Source organism: Callithrix jacchus, chromosome 2 (genome assembly GCF_049354715.1).
Source record: "Callithrix jacchus isolate 240 chromosome 2, calJac240_pri, whole genome shotgun sequence".
Lineage (NCBI taxonomy): Eukaryota > Metazoa > Chordata > Mammalia > Primates > Cebidae > Callithrix > Callithrix jacchus.
Window position 1 is genome coordinate 134,022,793 of NC_133503.1, and position 21,095 is coordinate 134,043,887.

The 21,095-nt window shown below is 36.3% G+C and overlaps 1 protein-coding gene across 1 annotated transcript in view; it reads right to left on the reverse strand.

The window, feature by feature from the left end:
- Positions 1–1,043: 1,043 nt before the first annotated feature.
- The window catches only part of AGGF1 (angiogenic factor with G-patch and FHA domains 1), a 33,752-nt gene continuing 13,700 nt past the window's right edge, over positions 1,044–21,095 (reverse strand). Inside the window, exons 7-14 of the mRNA XM_035291366.2 lie at positions 19,680–19,791; positions 18,662–18,713; positions 14,528–14,629; positions 12,912–13,077; positions 11,447–11,529; positions 7,397–7,524; positions 4,963–5,062; positions 1,044–3,176 (exon numbers count right to left, since the gene is read on the reverse strand). Coding sequence (XP_035147257.1) covers positions 2,976–3,176; positions 4,963–5,062; positions 7,397–7,524; positions 11,447–11,529; positions 12,912–13,077; positions 14,528–14,629; positions 18,662–18,713; positions 19,680–19,791 — 944 coding nt within the window. The 3' untranslated portion in view covers positions 1,044–2,975. The remainder of the gene's footprint in view (positions 3,177–4,962; positions 5,063–7,396; positions 7,525–11,446; positions 11,530–12,911; positions 13,078–14,527; positions 14,630–18,661; positions 18,714–19,679; positions 19,792–21,095) is intronic.

Sequence of the window (21,095 nt, forward strand, 5' to 3'; positions counted from 1 at the left end):
AGAAGAGACAGCCCGGACCCTGAAATACACAGAAATATACTAACCACTGCCTCGCTTTAAAGAATCAAAACGCATTTCCACTTTAAAGGCTGAAAAAGTAAAATGAAATGTTTTGAACCAAAGATTCAGAGCAGAAAAATAAGTGATGCCACACTAACAAGAGAAGCACACTTAGAACAAGAAGGTGTGGAAAGTACTTTTAACTATTCCTGAGACTGCCTTTGGGTGTTGGGTCCACAAGTGCTTTCTGGACCCCTGCCAAGAACATCCCTGTGTCTTGCAACTTTACAGAATGGCTTTTGTATGCAATCTCCAAGACTCCTGCTTTCCCTTCTTTGAGATTTCTTTCTTCTTTGCCTGCTCTTTAAAAATATGTGAAATTAAGAAATAATCTTTTGGACAGGCACGGTGGCTTATGCGTGTAATCCCAGCACTTTGACAGGTCGAGGCAGGCAGACCACCTGAGGTCAGGAGTTGGAGTCCAGCCTGGCCAACATGGTGAACCCCGTCTATACTAAAAATATAAAAATTAGGCGGGCATGTTGGCATGTGCATGTAATCCCAGCTACTTGGGAGGCTGAGGCACGAAAACGGCTTGAACCCAGGAGGCAGAGGTTGCAGTGAGCTGAGATTGCACACTGCACTCTAGTCTGGGCAACAGAGAAAGACTCTGTCTCAAAAATAAAAAAATTAAAACCATAAAAAAATCTTAAAAGTCAGAAGGTTTTTGATTTGCATAAACCATTACTTTCTATTCGTTCAGAATAAAAATGAAACATCGGAAGTAACACTTTTTTCAAAAGCAGAAAAGAATTCTTATTTTTGAGAACAAGAGTGCTTCCTCTATTTAACACTGGAAAAAATTTCTATTTACTCTAATGTTGAAGGTTTCTTCTGTTCTCATCTTTGCCAGCTTCTCATGTTGTGGCAAAAATATTAGATGTTAGATTTCTTAAAATTCAGGAACTTGCAGCTCCACTTAAAATACACACTTAAAAGCTACTCAGAAAATGCATAGTGTGAATAAACAAATATTTAAAATATTAGACACAAAAAATTTATGCATAATTCAAACTGTACATAATTCACATTTACGCTTCTAAACAAATAGAAGCTCACATCTGTACTACTTTTACAATTTACAAAGTGCTTTTATATACATTTTCTCATTTGCTATTCGAGACAGACATGTGAGATAAACATTATTCTTATTTTACAAATGGAAATAGACCCAGACATTATTCAGTACTTTAACCACTAATAGTGGAACCCTGAGACTTTAGATCTGCCAAGGGGTTTAATAATGCAAATATCACATATAGTTTCATTTTTAACACCATACTTAAGTTTTCCATTTTCTTAACAGTAGAAAATGATTAAAAAAAATTTTTCCCCAATATAATACAAATGGTAAATATCAGACAGTCATATACTAACCCAACGCATAAGATTCACCAGAAGCAAAATCTCTCTGGGGAGGGTCCTATATTACATATATACAGGGCACCAGCACCAGAACCACATTTAGACTAATCATTTCCAATGAAAAGAAAACAATGCAGGGCATTCCTGTGGCCTGCAAGCCTAATTGTACATATGTATGTGTCAGACTATGCAGGGGGCTAAGAAGAATTCAAAGAAATATTTTATCCAAATTTGGAGTTTAGGGCCTGATTGTCCCAGCTTAAGGGACATACCTCTCATTTTCAGTCATAGTTTCTCTTTCTCCATCCCCTTTTCTCCCTAACTACCCTGTGCCATTAAGACTGGAAACTCTAACAGGTAGCTTTTACTTTCTGAATGATCTTTACTACTGTATGATTTTTTTCAGAATAGTCCTTATTTCTACATCTTGAAGACATTTCTTTATAGTAGATAGGGAGGCTAGAGTTCACATTCACTGCCAGAAAAGGGTCAGTTCCACTGTTAATTTCCCAGCAAACACCTGAGAGAAAAACTGAACAGAATAATGATAGCTGGCAGAGCAGTGACACCTGCACCCAGAAAGCTGCACTGCAAGTGTCTAATCTTTGAGGCTCTCCTTTGTTATAACTGCCAATTTTAAGTAGCAATTTCTGGCTGGTTGCAAATTCAAAGCAGATCAATACATTTAAATCACTGGTTCAACAAATCACTTTTTTTAATGTTATAATGTTTTTATTGCAACTGAGGATATTTTCAATAAATATCTTGAGCTGTAGGCCCTGGCTAAGTATTCCTTTTGTACTAGAAATCAGATTTCTCTGGCACAACTCCATTGCCTGCAATGGTATTTATCAAAACTACAAAACACACTATTGCAATAAGGATTCAGTTGTTCATAACTAAATATCTCATTAGCTATGAAACAAACCAAATATAAATGCTGAATATAGTACAAATCAACAGATTCTTCACAGAAGAAAACAATGAAAGATTAATTTTCTACAACATGTTGCCTGTTCATTAGTTCTTCAATAATATTACTTAGGCTATTTCAAGGATAACAAAATGTATGCACCACTACCCATGTTTTCTCAACATTTATCATCCAGGTTCTAAAGGGCACAGATAATGATGCATATAGTCAGATTTATTTTTATAAACTTTTGATGTTTCTTTTGTTGTGCATCTTACATGAATATATACAGACAAAAACAGATGTACATTTAAGTCATTAGTTATACGAATTTTGCTTAGCTAGTTGCTTTATATGGATGTTGTAAATGACAAGATAAAATAATGAAGTTTGATAAACTCATCCGTGCCCTGTGAACTTTAGTCTACTTACTGCATAAATGGACTCAGTCACTATTTACTAGTTTAAAAAAATAGTTTTTAAAAGCTGCAAACCATACGTTATTACACATTTCTGAATCAGGAAGAGGTAAACTATGACCCAGTTCGCCCATGCTGCTGATTCTTTTGGGAAGAAAAAATAAGAGTCTCCAAACTCTCTTTTTAAAAAAGCTAGAGTTTTCTTCTATGATTAACCTTTACTCTAAAGTCCCTTTTACCCAAGGTATGGTCACTGGGTCATCTTTTTGAGGTTTAGTTTCTGCGAAGTTTTCAGTAAACCGCTCTCGTGCTTTGTCCCAGTTTTTTTTGTTCTTGTTTTGAAGAAGGTGAACATCTTCAATTGAGGATGGTTTGCCTGTCCCCAAGCCTGCATGTGTTCGCCGAAGCTGAAGCTGGATCTATTACCAAAAGTTGAGCAAAGGACTTATTTTAGAGTGTAAACACATTAAAATCTATTGTCCAACTTAGGACTCTACAATTTTTTGATTTATTAAAGACTGATGCAAAAGAAAACCTGTCAAATGCATCAAATACATACAAGAATATATGTATCTTTATACATGAAACTTACACTCATTTTTCTACATTGCCTTGCCTGTCAGTAAGTGCAGCCTACTTTACAGAAAGTAGAGTACTCCTTAACCAGCAATCACCAAATTTCATTTAGATGCTGCAGAGTATGTCATTCTACCTTAACCAGAAATAATGGCAATGGATAGGTTTAAGCCTACTGCCCTATCCTTACCTAAGTAAGTGAAAGAGCAGGTTAAATATTAATAACCATAAAGAGAATCTGATTATTTTTGCAACAGGAGGAGAGCACTTCTCAATATTTTAAGAACATTCAACATCTATGATTTGAACTCAGACCTGGAACAAGTAAACTCAGTGAATATTTATAGAATTCTTCACACCAGGTCTACAGAATATACATTTTTCTCAGTATCACATTACACCTATTTTGAAAGTGACCAGATAATTGAAAGTAAATCACTCTTCAGCATTTGCATAGCATTTCACAAACTTAAATGAAATATTGGTTGGCTGTTTGTTTGTTATTTTCTTCCCTTATTTCTTCCTGTCTCCACTGTTAAGCACAATTATCGGCATAAAAGAGGTTTTTAATACCTATTTTTAGATTGCATCCCAGCCTGGGCAATAGAACAAGACTCCTGTTCTCTCTCCCTCTTTCTCTTTCTCTTTCAAAAATAAATAAAATAAAATCATAAATGGTTGTTGAACTTTGTAAAATACTTCTGCATCTGTTGAGAAAATCATGTAATTATCCTCCTTTACCATTAATATGCAAAATTACATTAATAGAGTTTTCTAATGTTGACAACTGGAAAAAAAATATCTTAAGAACATTCAAAGCTACCATTTACTGAATGCCTAATATAAGGTACAATGCTTGGGGCTTTATCTTCAACACAACCCTGAAAAAGAGTTCTTATCCCCATTTCTTCATAAGAAAATTCATGTCCGAACTTGCCTAAAGTCACACAGCTCACAAATGATAGAGCACATATTCTAATCTAGATCTGACTACAAAACCCTTGTTCTTTCCACTGTACCTCAATAAAAATGAGAAAACTGGTATATATTCACATTGATCCATCTATTATTTCTTTAGGTACTAAGTAATTATCCAGAAAGTTCTTCAGTCAGGTTACTTCTTAAGGTTTGTGTGAAAGATAACCAAACCTCCTATGAACCACGAGACTATTAAGTAAACCACTCTGTCGTTTCCCAGACATTATTCTCTGTATTCCATGTTACATGCTCTGATTCTTGAACCTAATCGATTTTTCAGCTCATACAGAATCCGCCTGTTTGTACACTAACACTGTGATTATTCTTGAATGCTCAGTACCAGGCACAATAAGACAGTTATTAAAAACAACTCTAAAACACAGAAGAACCTTTGGCTCAGGAAACGCACTTCTTATCCTAGTTTTAATGCAGGAAAAACACTCAAAAAGAGGCTTTTGAAAATTGTAACACACAAAACAAAACAAAGTTATGTGTATACATTTGGCAATTGTGAATGCTACAAAGGCAGCAATCATGTCTGTTTTTGCTTTCCACTATATTCTTAGCACTTAAGACAACATCTGGCACATTAACGTACACAGTAAATGTCTGCTCTAGGAATAAATGAATGAAATAAAATGCAAGTCTTACCGGAGTTTTCATTCCTCCACCATCCTTTCCCAGGCCCTCTCCTTTTTTCCAACCCATCTTCTCCAACATCTTCCGACCTTTGTTGCTATCAGTAATTTCACTTTAAGGAATATTAAAATGAGAGTTGATTTGCAAAAGATCTTTTAGGTCACATTTATAATAAATTCATGAATTAAACGTAACTGGTACAACTACTTTAGAAAACTGCTTGGCATTACCTAACAAAGTTGAAGACATACAAATTCCACTGGTACAAATCCTATTTAGAAAAGCATGTGCAGGTGCACCAAAAGACACACATAACAATGTTCCTCCAGCAAATCCAATAGCAACAAATCAGAAACAATCCAAATGTCCGGCAATAGTTAAAATGGAGAAATTGTGGCATATTCATACAGAAGAATATTATTCAGTAATAAAAATAAACCATACCTAACAAAATAATGTCTATATTCTTCTCTAGAAACAAAATAATTACTGAATTATTCAATGTCTTTAAAATTTTAAAATAAGTGAAATTAATCTGTTGCTGTCAGGAAGGTAATTACCTTTGGGGAGGAGAGCAGGATAGTGATTAGGTGGGGCACAAAGAGGATAAGCTTCTGGGGCGACTAATAATTTTCTATTTCTTGTCCAAGAAATGTATATTCAGCAATATGTTAATCTTATGATTTATTATTGAGGTACATACTTAGAATTTGTGTATTTTCCTATACATGTTATAGATTAAAAAGTTAAAATGAAATAAAACCTCGTAATCACTATTTGCATTTTGTCCATTATTCTGTATTCTAATTTAAGAGTATTTTATGTCTATTACATTATCTTTTCAGGTCCACAAAATATGCTGTTAGCCCTTCAATTAATAACCGAGCAATGTCAAACCATTGTGTTTTATTTTAAATTTGTCTTATTTAATTCAAATGTACTCTTTATATTTTCCAAGATTATGTTTTATATATTAAACTTAAAAAAAAGCGTCATGTCCCAGTACTTTGGAAGGCCAAGGTGGGTGAATCACAAGATCAGGAGTTTTAGACCAGCATGGCCAATATAGTGAAACCTCGTCTCTACTAAAAATACAAAAAATTAGCCAGGCGTGGTGGCAGGCACCTGTAGTCCCAGCTACTCAGGAGGCTGAAGCAGGAGAATTGCTTGAACCCAGAGAGAGTGTGCAGTGAGCTGAGATCACACCACTGCACTCTAGCCTGGGCAATAGAGCAAAACTCAGTCTCAAAAAAAAAAAAGGGTGTAATGCTGCTTTGTAGCCTATATTTTGTAATCTCTATTTCATCAAATAAAATGTCGGTGATAGATCAGACTCCATCAACTCTAAGGTACACCATTATTTATGTAGCATTAAGAAAAAATTGTTGCAATTAGTAACCATAAAACTCTTATAGTCAATGAAACATGATATTTAATCAAAACTTTGTAAGTTATAGTTTTACATGAAAAATTTATTTTAACTAAACTCAAAATTTATATTCTGAGGAAAAAAAAATGTAGCTAATATTTGATTAAAAATAGAAAAATGATCATACTGTAAGCCCTCAAAATCACCTGTTTCATTTTTATCAAAACTACTTTGCCAAGAGAAAAATGAATCAGAGAAAAATAAATACGAAAAATATTTCAGGGTCATTAAGAAGAAAAGTACTTGAGTATTTAAAATAATTATTAAAAAATACCAGTCCCAGCTGGGCATGGTGGCTCAAGCCTGTAATCCCAGCTGCTGGGGAGGCTGAGGCAGGAGAATTGCTTGAACCCAGGAGGCAGAGGTTGTGGTAAGCCAAGACTGTGTCATTGCACTCCAACCTGGGCAACAAGAGTGAAACTCCACCTCAAAAAAAAAAAAAAAAATACCAGTCCCATACCAAGTTCTTACTTGGTATACTCACTCAACTGTGTGGCTCAACTGTTAACATAATACACGTGTGCTTAAGTACGGGTGTTCATGTATACGCTCAGCAATTTTTTAGGAGATAATGGAATTCTAAGATTAGAGGAAGGAAATAAACAGACTTAGTGTCTCCATTTTGTTGTGAAAGCATTCATTTAAAAGCCACCTATCAGTCTGGTGTGGTGGCTCATGCCTATAATCCCAGAACTTTGTGAGGCTGAGGCAGGCAGATCACAAGGTCAGGAGTTCAAGACCAGCCTGCCAACATGATGAAACCTCATCTCTACTAAAAATACAAAAATTAGCTGGGCGTGGTGGCATGCATCTGTAAACCCAGCTACTTGGGAGGCTGAGGCAAGAGAATCACTTGAATCCAGCCTGGGCGACAGAGTGAGACTCTGTCTCAAAAAAGAAAGTAAATAAATAAAACTAAAGGCCACCTATCAGGATATATAGCCCTATATATCGGACCACCCTATGAATGTGATTATGAACAAAGGATGTTTCAAACCCCTGCAATTCAAAACTTACGAATGAACAGATGCAGGCGCATCATCTCTTTGGAAAGTTCCTTCACTTCCAATCTGCTCCCTACGTTTTCCAGCTCTATCTTTATATTTTGGATTCTTCAATGTCTTTTCATCTTCATATACTGTATTCTTAATAAACACAAAATATTCATTGAGGAAAAGAAAGCTGATAAATAAAATAGAATTTCTGTACATGTACCTTACTAAATATGGTTCAATGTGGCCCTATAAACAATTAAATAAAAAACCAGCTATGATATGAAGAAATTACTGGGTGTGGTGGCTCATGCCTGTAATCCTAGCACTTTGGGAAACTGAGGCAAGAGGAAAGCTAGAGGCCAGGAGTTTGAGACCAATGTGAGCAATATAGCAAGACCCCCATCTCTACTTGATTTACATTAAAGTCATAAAAAAAAAAAGATATGAAGAAATTATATTAGATATGCTACTTTTATTCTATTCCCTTTAAATTGTTTGTATTATTTCAAGTTATGGCAACATACTTATAAATAAGAAATTAATATGGTGAAAATATAGTACATTCTGACTTAATGCTGTGTTCTCATCTTGTCATAGGAACTACTAGTATTCAAATAAAAATACAGAATCCCTGGGGTTAGGAAAAAAATCTATCTCCCCTTTTCTCTAAGGAAGTGAAAGTTCCAAGGGACCTATAGTAATTTGGTATTGTTTATTGGAAGGGAAAAATGTAGACATTTTAAAAAACCCATTTACTCTGGCAATAATAGTTTTTTGTTTCAATAAGTCTCCATTTAAGTGACTAGTCACTCAACAAACATTCACTGGATGAAGAGAATGTCATATACAAGATGTGGTGGCACAAAGGATAGTCAATTCAGCATTCATAGAAGCCTTCCCTTTCCCTTTGTTATAACTTGCTGATCTTTAAATAAAAAGTATGACATTCATCCAGAGAGATGCTAGGGACCAGAGAGCAATTCAAGAAAGGTATGACAGAAGCTTTTACTTAATTTTGCTTTTAAAAAGAGAAGAAAAATACAGAACCTAGTATCCTAGTAAGTTTTTCCCCCAGAAGACAATACAGAAATTGAGCTAAAATTTTGGAGAAAACAATTTCGTTCTCTCCTTAAATGTCTTCTATTTCTTTCCCAAATTGGCCTATCTTACTCTTTCTATGATTTCTCTACCTTAGTACAACAGCAATGACAAAAAAATAAAATTTGAGAGAAAAATGTTATTTTGGCAGCAACTTATTTTTCCACATCTTCATGGAGTGTAAAAATGCAGTACAAATATACTTAAGACCTAGATTCTATATCTAACTCTATCATTTACTAGCTGGGCTACTAAGTTTTCATTTCTCAAAAGTAAACTAGAAATATTAATTGCCTTCCTGATCTATTTACAGGATTAAGTGGTAACTTTTTTAAAAAACACCTTTATTGAGATATAATTAAAATACAAATCATACACGGTGTACATTAAGATACTTTTGAGATTTATGGAGCTATGAAACTGTCACCACAAGCAAGATAATAAACATATCCATCTCTCCCAAAAGTGTCTTTGTCCCTCTTTGAAGTCCAACTCTCTAGACCTTCCCTGTGTAGCATTCCTCCCTTGTGTCTAAGCAATCAGTCATCTTCCTTCTGTCACAATACATTAGTTTGCTTTCCTAGAAGTTTATATAAGTGGTACAGAACAGTTCACCCCACTTTCCTGTTTGTAGTTCTCAAGACCAACCAGAATCTGCTGGGAATGCAACATCCTAAGGTAAGAAGGGATTGGCTGAAACAGTCCAGGCTCTGTGCCAGTCCCCACCTGGAAACAGGATGTCCTTCAACATTTCAGTCCAGTGAGTCAAATAGCCCTGAGGTTCATAACTCAAGGTGGGCTGCTTTCTAGAATCCCTCAATGGCTGTGCAAGTAGGACACACACAGTTGAGACTCCATTCACCCAGAAGACAGCTTTCTGAGTTCTGGGGTGGGGGGGGGGTGCATTTCACAATAAATCCTAGGCTTCTGTTGTCCCTTGATGCCTATTTGTAAGTAGTAAGTTTGCTTCACGTAACTTGTATGAGAGTGTGTTCTGTCTCACTGATCTCAGACAAGTTGAAAACCAGAGCACGGTGAAACTGTTCCACAAGTGGAAGCACACATACTTGTTTTATTTGGCTTCTTTCACTCAACATAACTATTCTGAGATTCATCCAGGTTGTGGCCTATATTACTAATTCCTGTTTTTTTATTGCTAAATAGTATTTTCACTATATGGATACACCATAGTTTGCTTATCTATATATAATGGACATTTGAGTTTTTCGCAGTTTTTGGTTATTCCAAAAAACAACTGCAATGAACATTTCTTTACTAGTCTTTTTATGCACATATGCTAGCATTTATCTTGGGCAAAATGTCTCAGAGTAGAATGGCTGAATTGTATGATAGGTGTATATTTAACTTCTTAAGAAACTACCAAAGCAAATGTACCATTTTACATTCCCACCAGCAGTGTATGAGACTTCTAGTTCCTCCACAACCCTGCCAATACCCGTTATAGTCAGTTTTTCAAATTTTAGGCATTCTAATAGATGTGTAGTGGTATCTCATTGTGGTTTTAATTTGCATTTCCTTAAAGACTAAGGATACTAAACATTTTTTTAGGTGTTTATTTGCCATCAGCGTATCTTCTCTGGTGAAAAAGCTATTCAAATCTTGGGCTCATTCTTTTAACTGAGCTCTTTTCTTAAGTTTTGTAAGGTTTTTTTATATTCTAAATATAGAAGTCTCTGACCAGATATATGATTTGCAAATATTTTCTCCAGTCTGTGGCTTGCCTTTTCATTCTCTTAACAGTGTCTTTGGAAAAACATAAGTTTTTAATTTTGAAGAAATACAGATTATCAATTTGTTCTTAAGAATTGTGCTTTTGTTGTTAGAAATCTTGGCCTTTTAAAAAAAAGTTTCTAGAAGTTTTAAAGTTTTAGGTTTTACTTTTATATCTATGATCCATTTTTGGATAATTTTTATAGATGGTTTAAGGTACGTATGGATCAACACTCTTTCTGTTTATGGTTTTGTTGTTTTTTTTTTTTTTGGTAAGGCTATCCAATTATTCTACCACCCCTTGTTGAGAAAGACCCCCGTGGCCATGCACGATGGCTTGTGCCTGTAATCCCAGCAGTTTGGGAGGCGAAGGTGAGCAGATCACCTGCAGTCAGGAGTTTGAGACCAGCCTGGCCAACATGGTGAAACCCTGTCTCTACTAAAAATACAAATATTAGCCGGGTGTGGTGGTGGGCACCTGAAAACCCAGCCACTTGGGAGAATGAGGCAAGAGAATCACTTGAACTTGGGAGGCAGAGGTAGCAGTGAGCTGAGATCATGCCACTGCACTCTAGCCTGGGCAACAAAGTAAGATGCTGTCTCAAAATAAAAATGAAAACCACCACTCTTTCTCCACCAAACTGCCTTCATACCTTTATCCAAACGTAACTGTCCATAAGTACATATGGATCTACTTCTGGACTATCATTTTGTTCCATCCATCTGTTTATCTTTACGCCAATATAATACTGCCTTAATCACTGGAGTTTAATTATAGTAAGTCTTGAAATCAGGTCGTATTACTTCTCCAACTATGTTTTTCAATCAATGGTATCTTTTTTGTAGATAGGATCTTGCTATATTGCCCAGGCTAGAATGCAGGGCCCATTCATAAATGTGATCACAGCTCACTGCAGCCTTGAACTCCTTATCTAAAGCGACCCTCTTGCCTCAGCCTCCCAAGTACCAGGGACTACAGACACTACCATGTCTAGCTATGTCAAGGCATCTTAATGCAAGTTTTCTGAAAATCAGAAATGTATATTTTCGAATGTAGGCAATTATCATTTTTCTGCTCCAACTTCAATAGTTTTTAGCTTATAAATACCAGAACAGTAAAGTAATAGAAATCACAAAATCATACAGCTATTTATATACAAAATCTATCCAGCATATTTAAAGACCTTTTTACTCAAAACCAGATATACAACTTAACACGTGAAATAATATTTAACATCCTCACCTGTAAACCATATTTTACTCGTATTTTCTTTAATTCTTTTCTTCTTTCCAACTCTTTTTCCTCCTTACTTAGTGTTGGACCAACTGAAAGAAAAAGAGTTTGGTTAAAAAAAAAAAACCACTAAATCTGATTTTGTAGAAAATTAAAACTGTTATTTAATAAAAAACTAAAAGAACCATTAGTAACCCATTCCAATTAACCAGAAGTTGAAATAAATATTAACATAAAGGATATTGGGTTGTGATGACGTCTTTTCAGAAGTTTGTTAACTAAACCTACTTGAGAAATAAAGCAAAAACTACAGATAGGAATTTTACAGTATAGATACCAAAATGAACAATAAACATCTCAATTTTTCAACATGATTATTACAACAGAATCTCAAATGTAGAAATATTAAGTAAATTTTGCAAAGGAACATAGCCATGTGCAAAATAAAAGCCAGAAAACCCAATATTCATGTTACTGTGTAATGCAACATACTCATTTTCAAATTAGTATCAGAAAATAAAAAAATAAACAATGAACATGCATACTTGGCATTTAGCAGAAAAATTTATGTCAAAAAAGATGACCTCTTACTAGTTCAAAGCATCTATATAAATTTTAAGAGCATTAGATGGGTGGGCTAAAAGCACAACAGTAATATCCTACAGTACTATTATAAAAACTAATGGTTCATAGACAATATACAGCATGAGCTATCAACAGGACAGAAAACATATCGATCTATAGCTCTTAACACCTTGGCCTATTACTTCCTATGTTAATATCACATGACAGAGTTCAATTGTGGATAACTTTTTTTGCATCAATACACACGTCAGAAAGAAACCAATCTTTATTAAATTATTACTTTATTAAGTCTTAGTTTTTAAATTATTTTAACTAATAAAAATTGTATATATGGTATAAACATGATTTTTGATATATGTATACATTGTAAACTGGCTAAATCAAGCTCATTAACATACCCATTACCACCTCACATACTTATCATTTTTTGTGTATGGTGAGAACACTTAAAATCTACTCTCTCAGCAATTTTCAATTACAACTGCTCTTAAGGACATTCGGCTACCACTACAGTCTGTCTCAAAAGCCTACTAAACTGGATTAGCAGAAAGAGAACTAATCCAATCTCTCCTGGTCAGAAAGCAGACCAATGCTACGTATCACACAGCTGAATTATTACATAGAAAAATCAACTACAATTACTCTATTAGCTAGGTCTCAAATCCCAAATATATGTCATTTCTTAATCTCATTTGGTAATGTTTACTGAAATATATCTCAATCTATTATTACATCAACTGGATTCAAAACCAATAACTTTTTATATAAATGTATCTCAATGTAGTATTGTACCAATTAGACATGAAGCCAGTAGCTGACTGATATTTTTAGAACATTTAAGTAATGAAAGAGAAATGTTATCACAGCCACATTTAATTATTTCACATACCAAAAGATTCATCTTTCTTATCAAGGCGAAGGTGGGCTCTAACCTGCCCTGGTTCACAGCCATCACAGGTATCACTGCCAGGGTGAATGTGAAAGGATAAGACAGTTTCTCCAATTTTCACTTCATCTCCATGCTCAAGTACATAAGGGTCACATTTAGTTTTTGGCTAGAGAGGAAACATTTTACAAAACAGAAATCAAAATAATCACATGTGGTTACCTTATATCTACTGTAAGTAATGTCTGATTATAATTTTTAAAATACCTGTTAATGAAACACACACACACACACACACACACACACACACACACATGCATTTCCCAACTTAATGACCCATAAAAAATGTTCTACTAGTGGATGAAGACTGTTGAACTGGGCAACTTGTCAAACCCACCAATCTCCCTATCCAATCAAAACTATCCAATTCTAGACTTCAATCTATTATCAAAACATATAATCATCATAGCAAAAAAGATGAAGTGTTAAGAGAATGTGATAAATGTATCACATTCTTCTCTCTTGATAACTCAGTTTTATTTCCACTTTTATTGTTACAGATTAAGAATAGGCCTCCCTCCTTCCCTGTATTTTCTTTTTTTGAGACAGTCTCACTCTGTAGCCCAGGCTGGAGTGCAATGGCGCAATCTCGGCTCACTACAACCTCCACCTCCCCGGTGCAAGTGATTCTCCTGCCTCAGCATCCCAAGTAGCTGGGATAACAGGTGCACATCCCTACACCCAGCTAATTCTTGTATTTTTAGTAGAGATGGGGTTTTACCATGTTGGCCAAGCTGGTCTTGAACTCCTAACCTAAGATGATCCATCAGCCTTGGGCTCCCAAAGTGCTAGGATTACAGGCATGAGCCACCGCACCCGGCACCTCTATTTTCTTATTATATGCCAAATACTTCGCTACATGCAGAGGATGTAAGTATTAACTAAATAGACACAGCTTCTGCCTTTAAGAAGTTTCCAATTTAGTAACATTTCCATTAAGACAATTAAAAAAAAAGGGGGGGACCTGGCCGGGCTTGGTGGCTCACGCCTGTAATCCCAGCACTTTGGGAGGCCGAGGCAGGCAGATCACAAGGTCAAGAGATCGAGACCATCCTGGCCAACACAGTGAAACCTCGTCTCTACTAAAAATACAAACAAATTAGCTGGGCGTGGTGGCATGCACCTGTGGTCCCAGCTACTCAGGAGGCTGAGGCGGAAGAATTGCTTGAACCCCAGAGGCAGAGGTTGCAGTGAGCCAAGACTGCGCCACTGCACTCCAGCCTGGGTGGCAGAGCAAGACTCCGTCTCAAAAAAAAAAAAGCAGGGGGGAGGACCTTCAAATTTGCTACTAGGAACATTTACACATTTACGCTGAATAGCTTTACAATGGATTAATAACTCAAAATAAGGCATAGATACATAAGTAGAAGTCAAAATTCAACAGCCAAGTAAGTACTCACTGATAATATACTTTTTTTCAGCCTTTCTGGAAACTATTTTCCAAACAACACAATTGGGTTTAACTCTAATCTGAACCAAATGATAAAGATTATGGCCTTCAGAAATAAAAGAATTCAGTTTAAAAATCATGTGCAGGCAATTAATACATATACACTCACCTGAAGAATCTGTTTTCCATTAACAATTGTACCATTTTGACTGCCTTGATCCACAAGGACATAACTTTGTAAGTCATGGTCAAAATGAATTTCTGCATGAAACTTAGAAAACGAAATCAAGCAATTATTAATTAGTATACTTTTCAAAACCATGAATAACAATTTCTGTATGATATGATGACGTTAACTTGAGTCTTTCATAATTTAGATTTTATTTTACTTAATACTTTTTCAGAAACACAAATTACTATATGCTTCTGGTAGAAATAGAGGCTACAGAAGAAAACGTCATCTATAACTCTACCTTTACCATGAAAAATTTAGTATATTTCCTATCCTTTTCTCCTTTGTACTGGAGTTGAGATGAAAATTTTTCACCTAATGTATTTTCCGTATCATTAAAAACTTTTTTTTTTTAGATGGGGTCTCGCTCTGTCACCCAGGCTACAGGGCAGTGGTGTGATCACAACTTGTTATAGCCTTGACCTCCTGGGCTCAGGCAATCCTCCCACCCAGCTTCCTGAGTAGCTGGGACTACAGGCGTGTGCCACCACACGTGGCTAATTTTGAATTTTTTTGTAGAGACAGGGTTTTCACCATGTTGCCCAGGCTGTTCTTGAACTCCTGAGCTCAAGTGATCCTCCTGCCTTGGCCTCCCAAAGTGCTGGGATTATGGGCATGAGTCACCACAACCCACCAAGAATTTGTAATAGAAAATGTGATTTGAAACACTCAAGGTCAACTTCTCAGAGATGTTTCCCAGATCTTCAATAGTTGGGACTAATCATTCCCTCCTTGTTCCATAGCACTTTATTCCTCTTATTTTGCTTCTTTGTCTTAACATTGTCATGCGGTTCGCCAAGTTGTTATAGAAAGTTATAGAGTTGCTGTTCATTCATTTTGCTGAATGGTAATACATTGTGTGGCTATATCATAATCTATCCCTCAATTCTTCTGATAATGGACATTCACGGTTTTTCCCCGAGGTGTTACTACTTTTAAAAATATTACTATAAACCTTCTTGTACCTGCAATCTTTTTGTGTACAAAATGCAAGCATTCCTCTGGAGTACACACTTAGGACAGAATTATTAAATCATAAGCAAATCTTAAACTTTACTAGATATTGTTTTCCAAAGTGGTTGTATCAATTCATATTCCCACCAGCAGTCTGTGAGAATTCTTGTTGCTCTATGCATAGTAAACCAAAACTTGATATTGCCAAAATGTTTAATTTTTGCTAGCCTAAGAGATGTGAAATTGCCTACTTATATTTTGCTGATTACTACCAAAACTCTTTTTAATATTTATTAGCTGTTTTGAGTTTTCTTTTCTGTAAATTTTCTTTTTATGTCCTTTGTACACGTTTTCCCAACTGGGTTGTTTAGAAAACTTTCTACACTGCCAAACCCTATTCCAAAAAGCTGTTCTATATTATGTTCCCTATAGTAGTGATATTTAATAAATGATGAATGAGGACAAGCATGGTGGCTCAAGCCTGTAATCCCAGCACTTTGGGAGGCTGAGGAGGGTGGATCATGAGGTCAGGAGATCAAGACCATCCTGGCTAACACAGTGAAAACCCGTCTCTATTAAGAATCCAAAAAAAAAAAAAAAAATTAGCCAGGTATGGTGGCACATGCCTGTAGTCCCAGCTACTAGAGAGGCTGAGGCAGGAAAATCCCTTGAACCTGGGAGGCAGAGGTTGTGGTGAGCTGTTATCACACTACTGCACTCCAGCCTAGGCAACAAAGCAAGACTCTGTCTCAAAAAACAGTAATAGGCCAGGCACACACCTGTAATGCCAGCACTTTGGGAGGCCGAGGCGGGTGGATCACAAGGTCAAGAGATAAAGACCATCCTGGCCGACATGGTAAAACCCCAACTCTACTAAAAAATAGAAAAATTAGCTGAGTGTGGTGGTGCCTATAGTCTCAGCTACTTGGGAGGCTGAGGCAGGAGAACTGCTTGAACCCACGAGGCGGAGGTTGCAGCAAGCTGAGATCGCGCCACTGCACTCCAGCCTGATGCCTAGCAACAGAGTGAGATTCTGTCTCAAAATAATTAAATAAATAATAAATAAATAAAATGGCAAATGAAAATTGATACCTTGACTACATCTGTATTTCTTAGATTACTAGAAAGACTGAATGGTTTTTCATATATTAACCACGATATTTCATTTAATGTGAATTGCCTGATATATCTTTTGCTCATTACTGTTGTCACAGTGGGGGTTGAAAACATAAATTTGCATGAACTTTTAAAAAACAAAGAACGTATATTGTGTCATATTTGTTGTGACTGTCCCAGTCTGCCTTTTAAATTTGTGTCTTAACACATAAAGAGCAAAATCATTTTGTCCTTTGTAATTTTTACCATTTTTTAAACTCAGAAAATCTATCTAGTGGTTAAAAACTTGTTTTTTCCCCTTAATTTAACATAAAGTTTCTTTTTTAAAAGTTTTTCATCTATTTGGATACATGGTATATGTGCTATCAAACTGACTTCACCAACAAATTATCCACCCCACTAGCGGATATTAGTCTAAAAGAAAGAAAGAAAAAACAGAAATGCCACCAGAAGCCTGGTGTGGCGGTGTGCCTACAGCGCTAGCTACTCAGGAAGCTGAGGCAGGAGGATCAGTTAAGCCCAGGAGTTATCAGGGGCTACAGTGTGTGCCACTGCATTCCAGTCTTAGCAAAAGAGTAAGACCCTGTCACTATTTAAAAAAAAAAAAAAAGCCACTTACAGGCAGTTCTAAGGTTTAGACTGAAGGTGGGGAAGAACCTTGGATCTCTTTGCTATTTAAGTTACAGATAAGGTTTTTTGTTTAATTTCTTTGGAGGCAGGAGACTCAAGGGTCATAGTGAAAAAGCAAGATAATCTGGTTAAAGTTAAAATTATGAGGGCATTTTCCTCTTTTTGAAGACATTCCCAAAACATGAAAGTAAATAAATAAACTTTCAAGTTTAAAATGAGAAATTATATTCCAAAAAAACAAAAATCACATAAAATCTAATTTAGGTCCACATTACAGTCCGTTAAATAAAAGTAAAATGGGAACAATGGAAGGTCAAAAAAAAAGAGAAAAGCAAAAAAGGAAAGAGATAATAACCATAAGAGAGGTAGGAAAACATAGTACTGGAAAGAGAAATATAAAGAGCCTCAGACAGATGTGGTGGCTCACGCCTGTAATCCCAGCACTTTGGGAGGCTGAGGCAAGTGGATCACTTGAGCTCAGGAGTTTGAGACCAGCCTGGTGAACCCCCAGTTGAAACCACATCTCTATGAAACATAAAAATTAGCTGGGCATGGTAGAGCATGCCTGTAGTCCCAGCTTCTTGGGGGGCTAACACAGGAGGACTGCTTGAACCTGGGAGGTCAAGGCTGCAGTGAGTCATGATCACAACACTGTACTCCAGCGGGGGTGACAGAGTGAAATCCTGTCTCAAAAAATACAAAAATAAAAAGTAAAAATAGATAAAGAGCCTCAGTAGCTAAACCTTTAGTTATTTTCTACTTATATATAACTTGACTTTCAATTCTGTTCTATTTGTTTCGAAAACTCCATTGTTCTTTTTCCTGAAACCATTTGAGACAGGGTCTCATTCTGCCACCCAGGCTACAGTGCAGTGGTGTGATCACAGCTTCCTGCAGCTTTGACCTCCTGGGCTCAGGAGATCCTCCCACATTAGCTCAATTGAGAGAAGTTTTAAAGGAGATCCCTGAGTGGTATAGGATATATTCTTGGGTTTTAGATACTCTGGGCTCAAAGTAACCACCTCCTAAGCAGTCTGAAGCCACGTATGATTCATTTTTTAATAGTCATAAAATGTAGCCTGTTTATTTCACTCAATTAATATTCATTAATGGGTACTACTTTAAGACTTAATATATGCTTTCTATTCTTATCCAGATTCTTAAAAATAAACATGATTTTGTTTATTCAAATTGTGATAAAGAATTTTTACTTTCTGAAGCACTGGAATAAACAAATCTGCACTGCCTTCATTACCATTACTACACTGCATATTAACCTTCCTATTAAATGAGAAAAATCCCTAAGCTTTCTACTGTAACAATGATATTAAAAATTACATCTAGGGAACTATGAGAAATCAAAAAGCATACCTTACTGACACCAACTTCAGGGATTCGGAGAGTATGTTCCATATCCTTTTCTCTGCAGAGTTAAGTAAAGTGTCTTTAATAATTTATGAAGCATATTATATAAATGTAGCACTGACAGAGTGACATGGAAAGAATGTTTAAAAATAGATAATGTTGGCCAGGCATGGTGGCTCATGCCTGTAATCCAGCACTTTGGGAGGCCGAGGCGGGCGGATCACAAGGTCAAAAGATCGAGACCATCCTGGCCAACATGGTGAAACCCGGTCTTTACTAAAAACACACACAAAATAGCTGGGTGTGGTGATGTGTGCTTGTAGTCCCAGCTACTCGGGAGGCTGAGGCAGAAGAATCGCTTGAACCCAGGAAGTGGAGGTTGCAGTGAGCCAAGATTGTGCCACTGCACTCCCACCTGGTGACAGAGCAAGACTCCATTTCAAAAAAAAAAAAAAAACAGATAATGTTTAAATACAAGTCTATCAACAGCAAATATCCTGTTTATGGATTATCCAGTTTCCATACTGCTTCTCTAGATTTCCTGTGCTTTCATACAGTGATTATTTGCTCATATTTTTTCTCCGAGACTCTGTTTCCTCTGGATAGAGATTTTGCATTAGTCTTCTTTGTATCCACAGCACATAGACTAATGCTTAACATATGGCCAGGTGTGGTGGCTTACATGCCTGGAATCCCAGCACTTTGGGAGCCTGAGGTGGGTGGATCACTTGAGACCAGGAGTTTGAGAGCAGTCTGGCCAATATGGTGAAACCCCGTCTCTACTAAAAATATAAACATCAGCTGGGCGTGGTGGTGCACACCTGTAATCCCAGCTACTCAGGAGGCTGAAGCAGGATAATCGCTTGAGCCCAGGAGGCAGAGGTTGCAATGAGCCAAGATTGTGCCACTGCACTCCAGTCTGGACAACAGAGCATGACTCTGTCTCAAAAACAAAAAACAAACAAACAAACAAAAATACATACTCTGAAGTAACTGAATGATATAATAATATTAGCCATTTTACCTTCCAATTGTAGCAGGGTTTACAGCAGTAATGATAAAGAGTGATCCTGTCTGCAACACAGGTGATCTGATGACAATAACTCTAATACATGGGGGCCAAATTTTGTCTTCATCTGCCAAGGAAAGAAGTGGGTAAATATTAATTTAACTGCTATGAAAAAGAATTCCATAGGGATAACTAAGAGGTATCCATAAAGAAAAATGTGTTGGTCAAAAAATCTTAATTCTGACTAAAACAAACTTCTTAAATTCTGCTGTATAATACACAGCAATTGGTAAGGCTTAACACTGTTATTAAGGTGATCAACAGAAAGGTTGCTGTGTATTTAGCATCTATCACAGTTATCAAATAATCAACTCTTTCTTTTCTAAGGTTTTGGAATGGGAAAATACCCCAAATATTTTTATATTATTTTAAGTTACAAAAATTGAGTCCACTTAAAAAAAAAAAAAAAGCTGGGCACAGTGGCTCATGCCTATAATCCCAACACTTTGGGAGGCTGAGGTGGGTGGATCCCAAGGTCAGAAAATCGAGACCATCCTGGCCAACATGGTGAAACACCATCTCTACTAAAAATACAAAAATTAGCTGGGTGTGGTGCCGTGCACCTGTAGTCCCAGCTACTCAGGAGGCTGAGGGTGGAGAATCACCTGAACCTGGGAGGTGGAGGTTGCAGTGAGGCAAGATCACGCCACTATACTCCAGCCTGGGCAACAGACCAAGACTTCATCTCAAAAAAAATAAATAAATCAAGAGAAATGCCACTGAGAACCAAAGAACAAAATAAGCTCATACACTATACAGCTGGCCCTCCATATCTGTGAGAGATTAGTTCCAAGATTCCCTCCTCTTATGCCAAAATCTATGGATGCTCAAGTCCTTAGATAAATGGTATTGTATTTGCATATAATCTATGTGCATCCTCCTGTATACTTTAAATCTCTAGATTACTTATACCTAATACAATGTAAATGCTATATAAATAGATACACTGTATTGTTTAGAGGATAACAAGAAAAAAGTTTGTACATGTTCAGTACAGATGTAACTTTCCATTTTTTTCCCTGAATGTTTTGACCTGAGTTTGCTTGAATCCACTAATGAAGAACCCATGGATACAGAAAGCCAACTGTAATATGAAATCCTGTGTTGTAAGGTATGTCTTTATATATTCAAGTAAAAAAAAATTAGGTTTACCATAATATCCACGTAACGGATTCATAATGTATACTTTTTAAAGACAACTCATTTTACAAAACTCATTTTACAAAAGTAGACTGAAAGTATGTAACACACTAAAACAGCCTTAATCCATATTTTAGGATTAGAATGTAGGTAACTCGGTTTTGTGTTCTATTGACTAGGCCATTCAATACAATAAAACTTTCTGAAAGTCCAAGTATTAGTCATTTATTC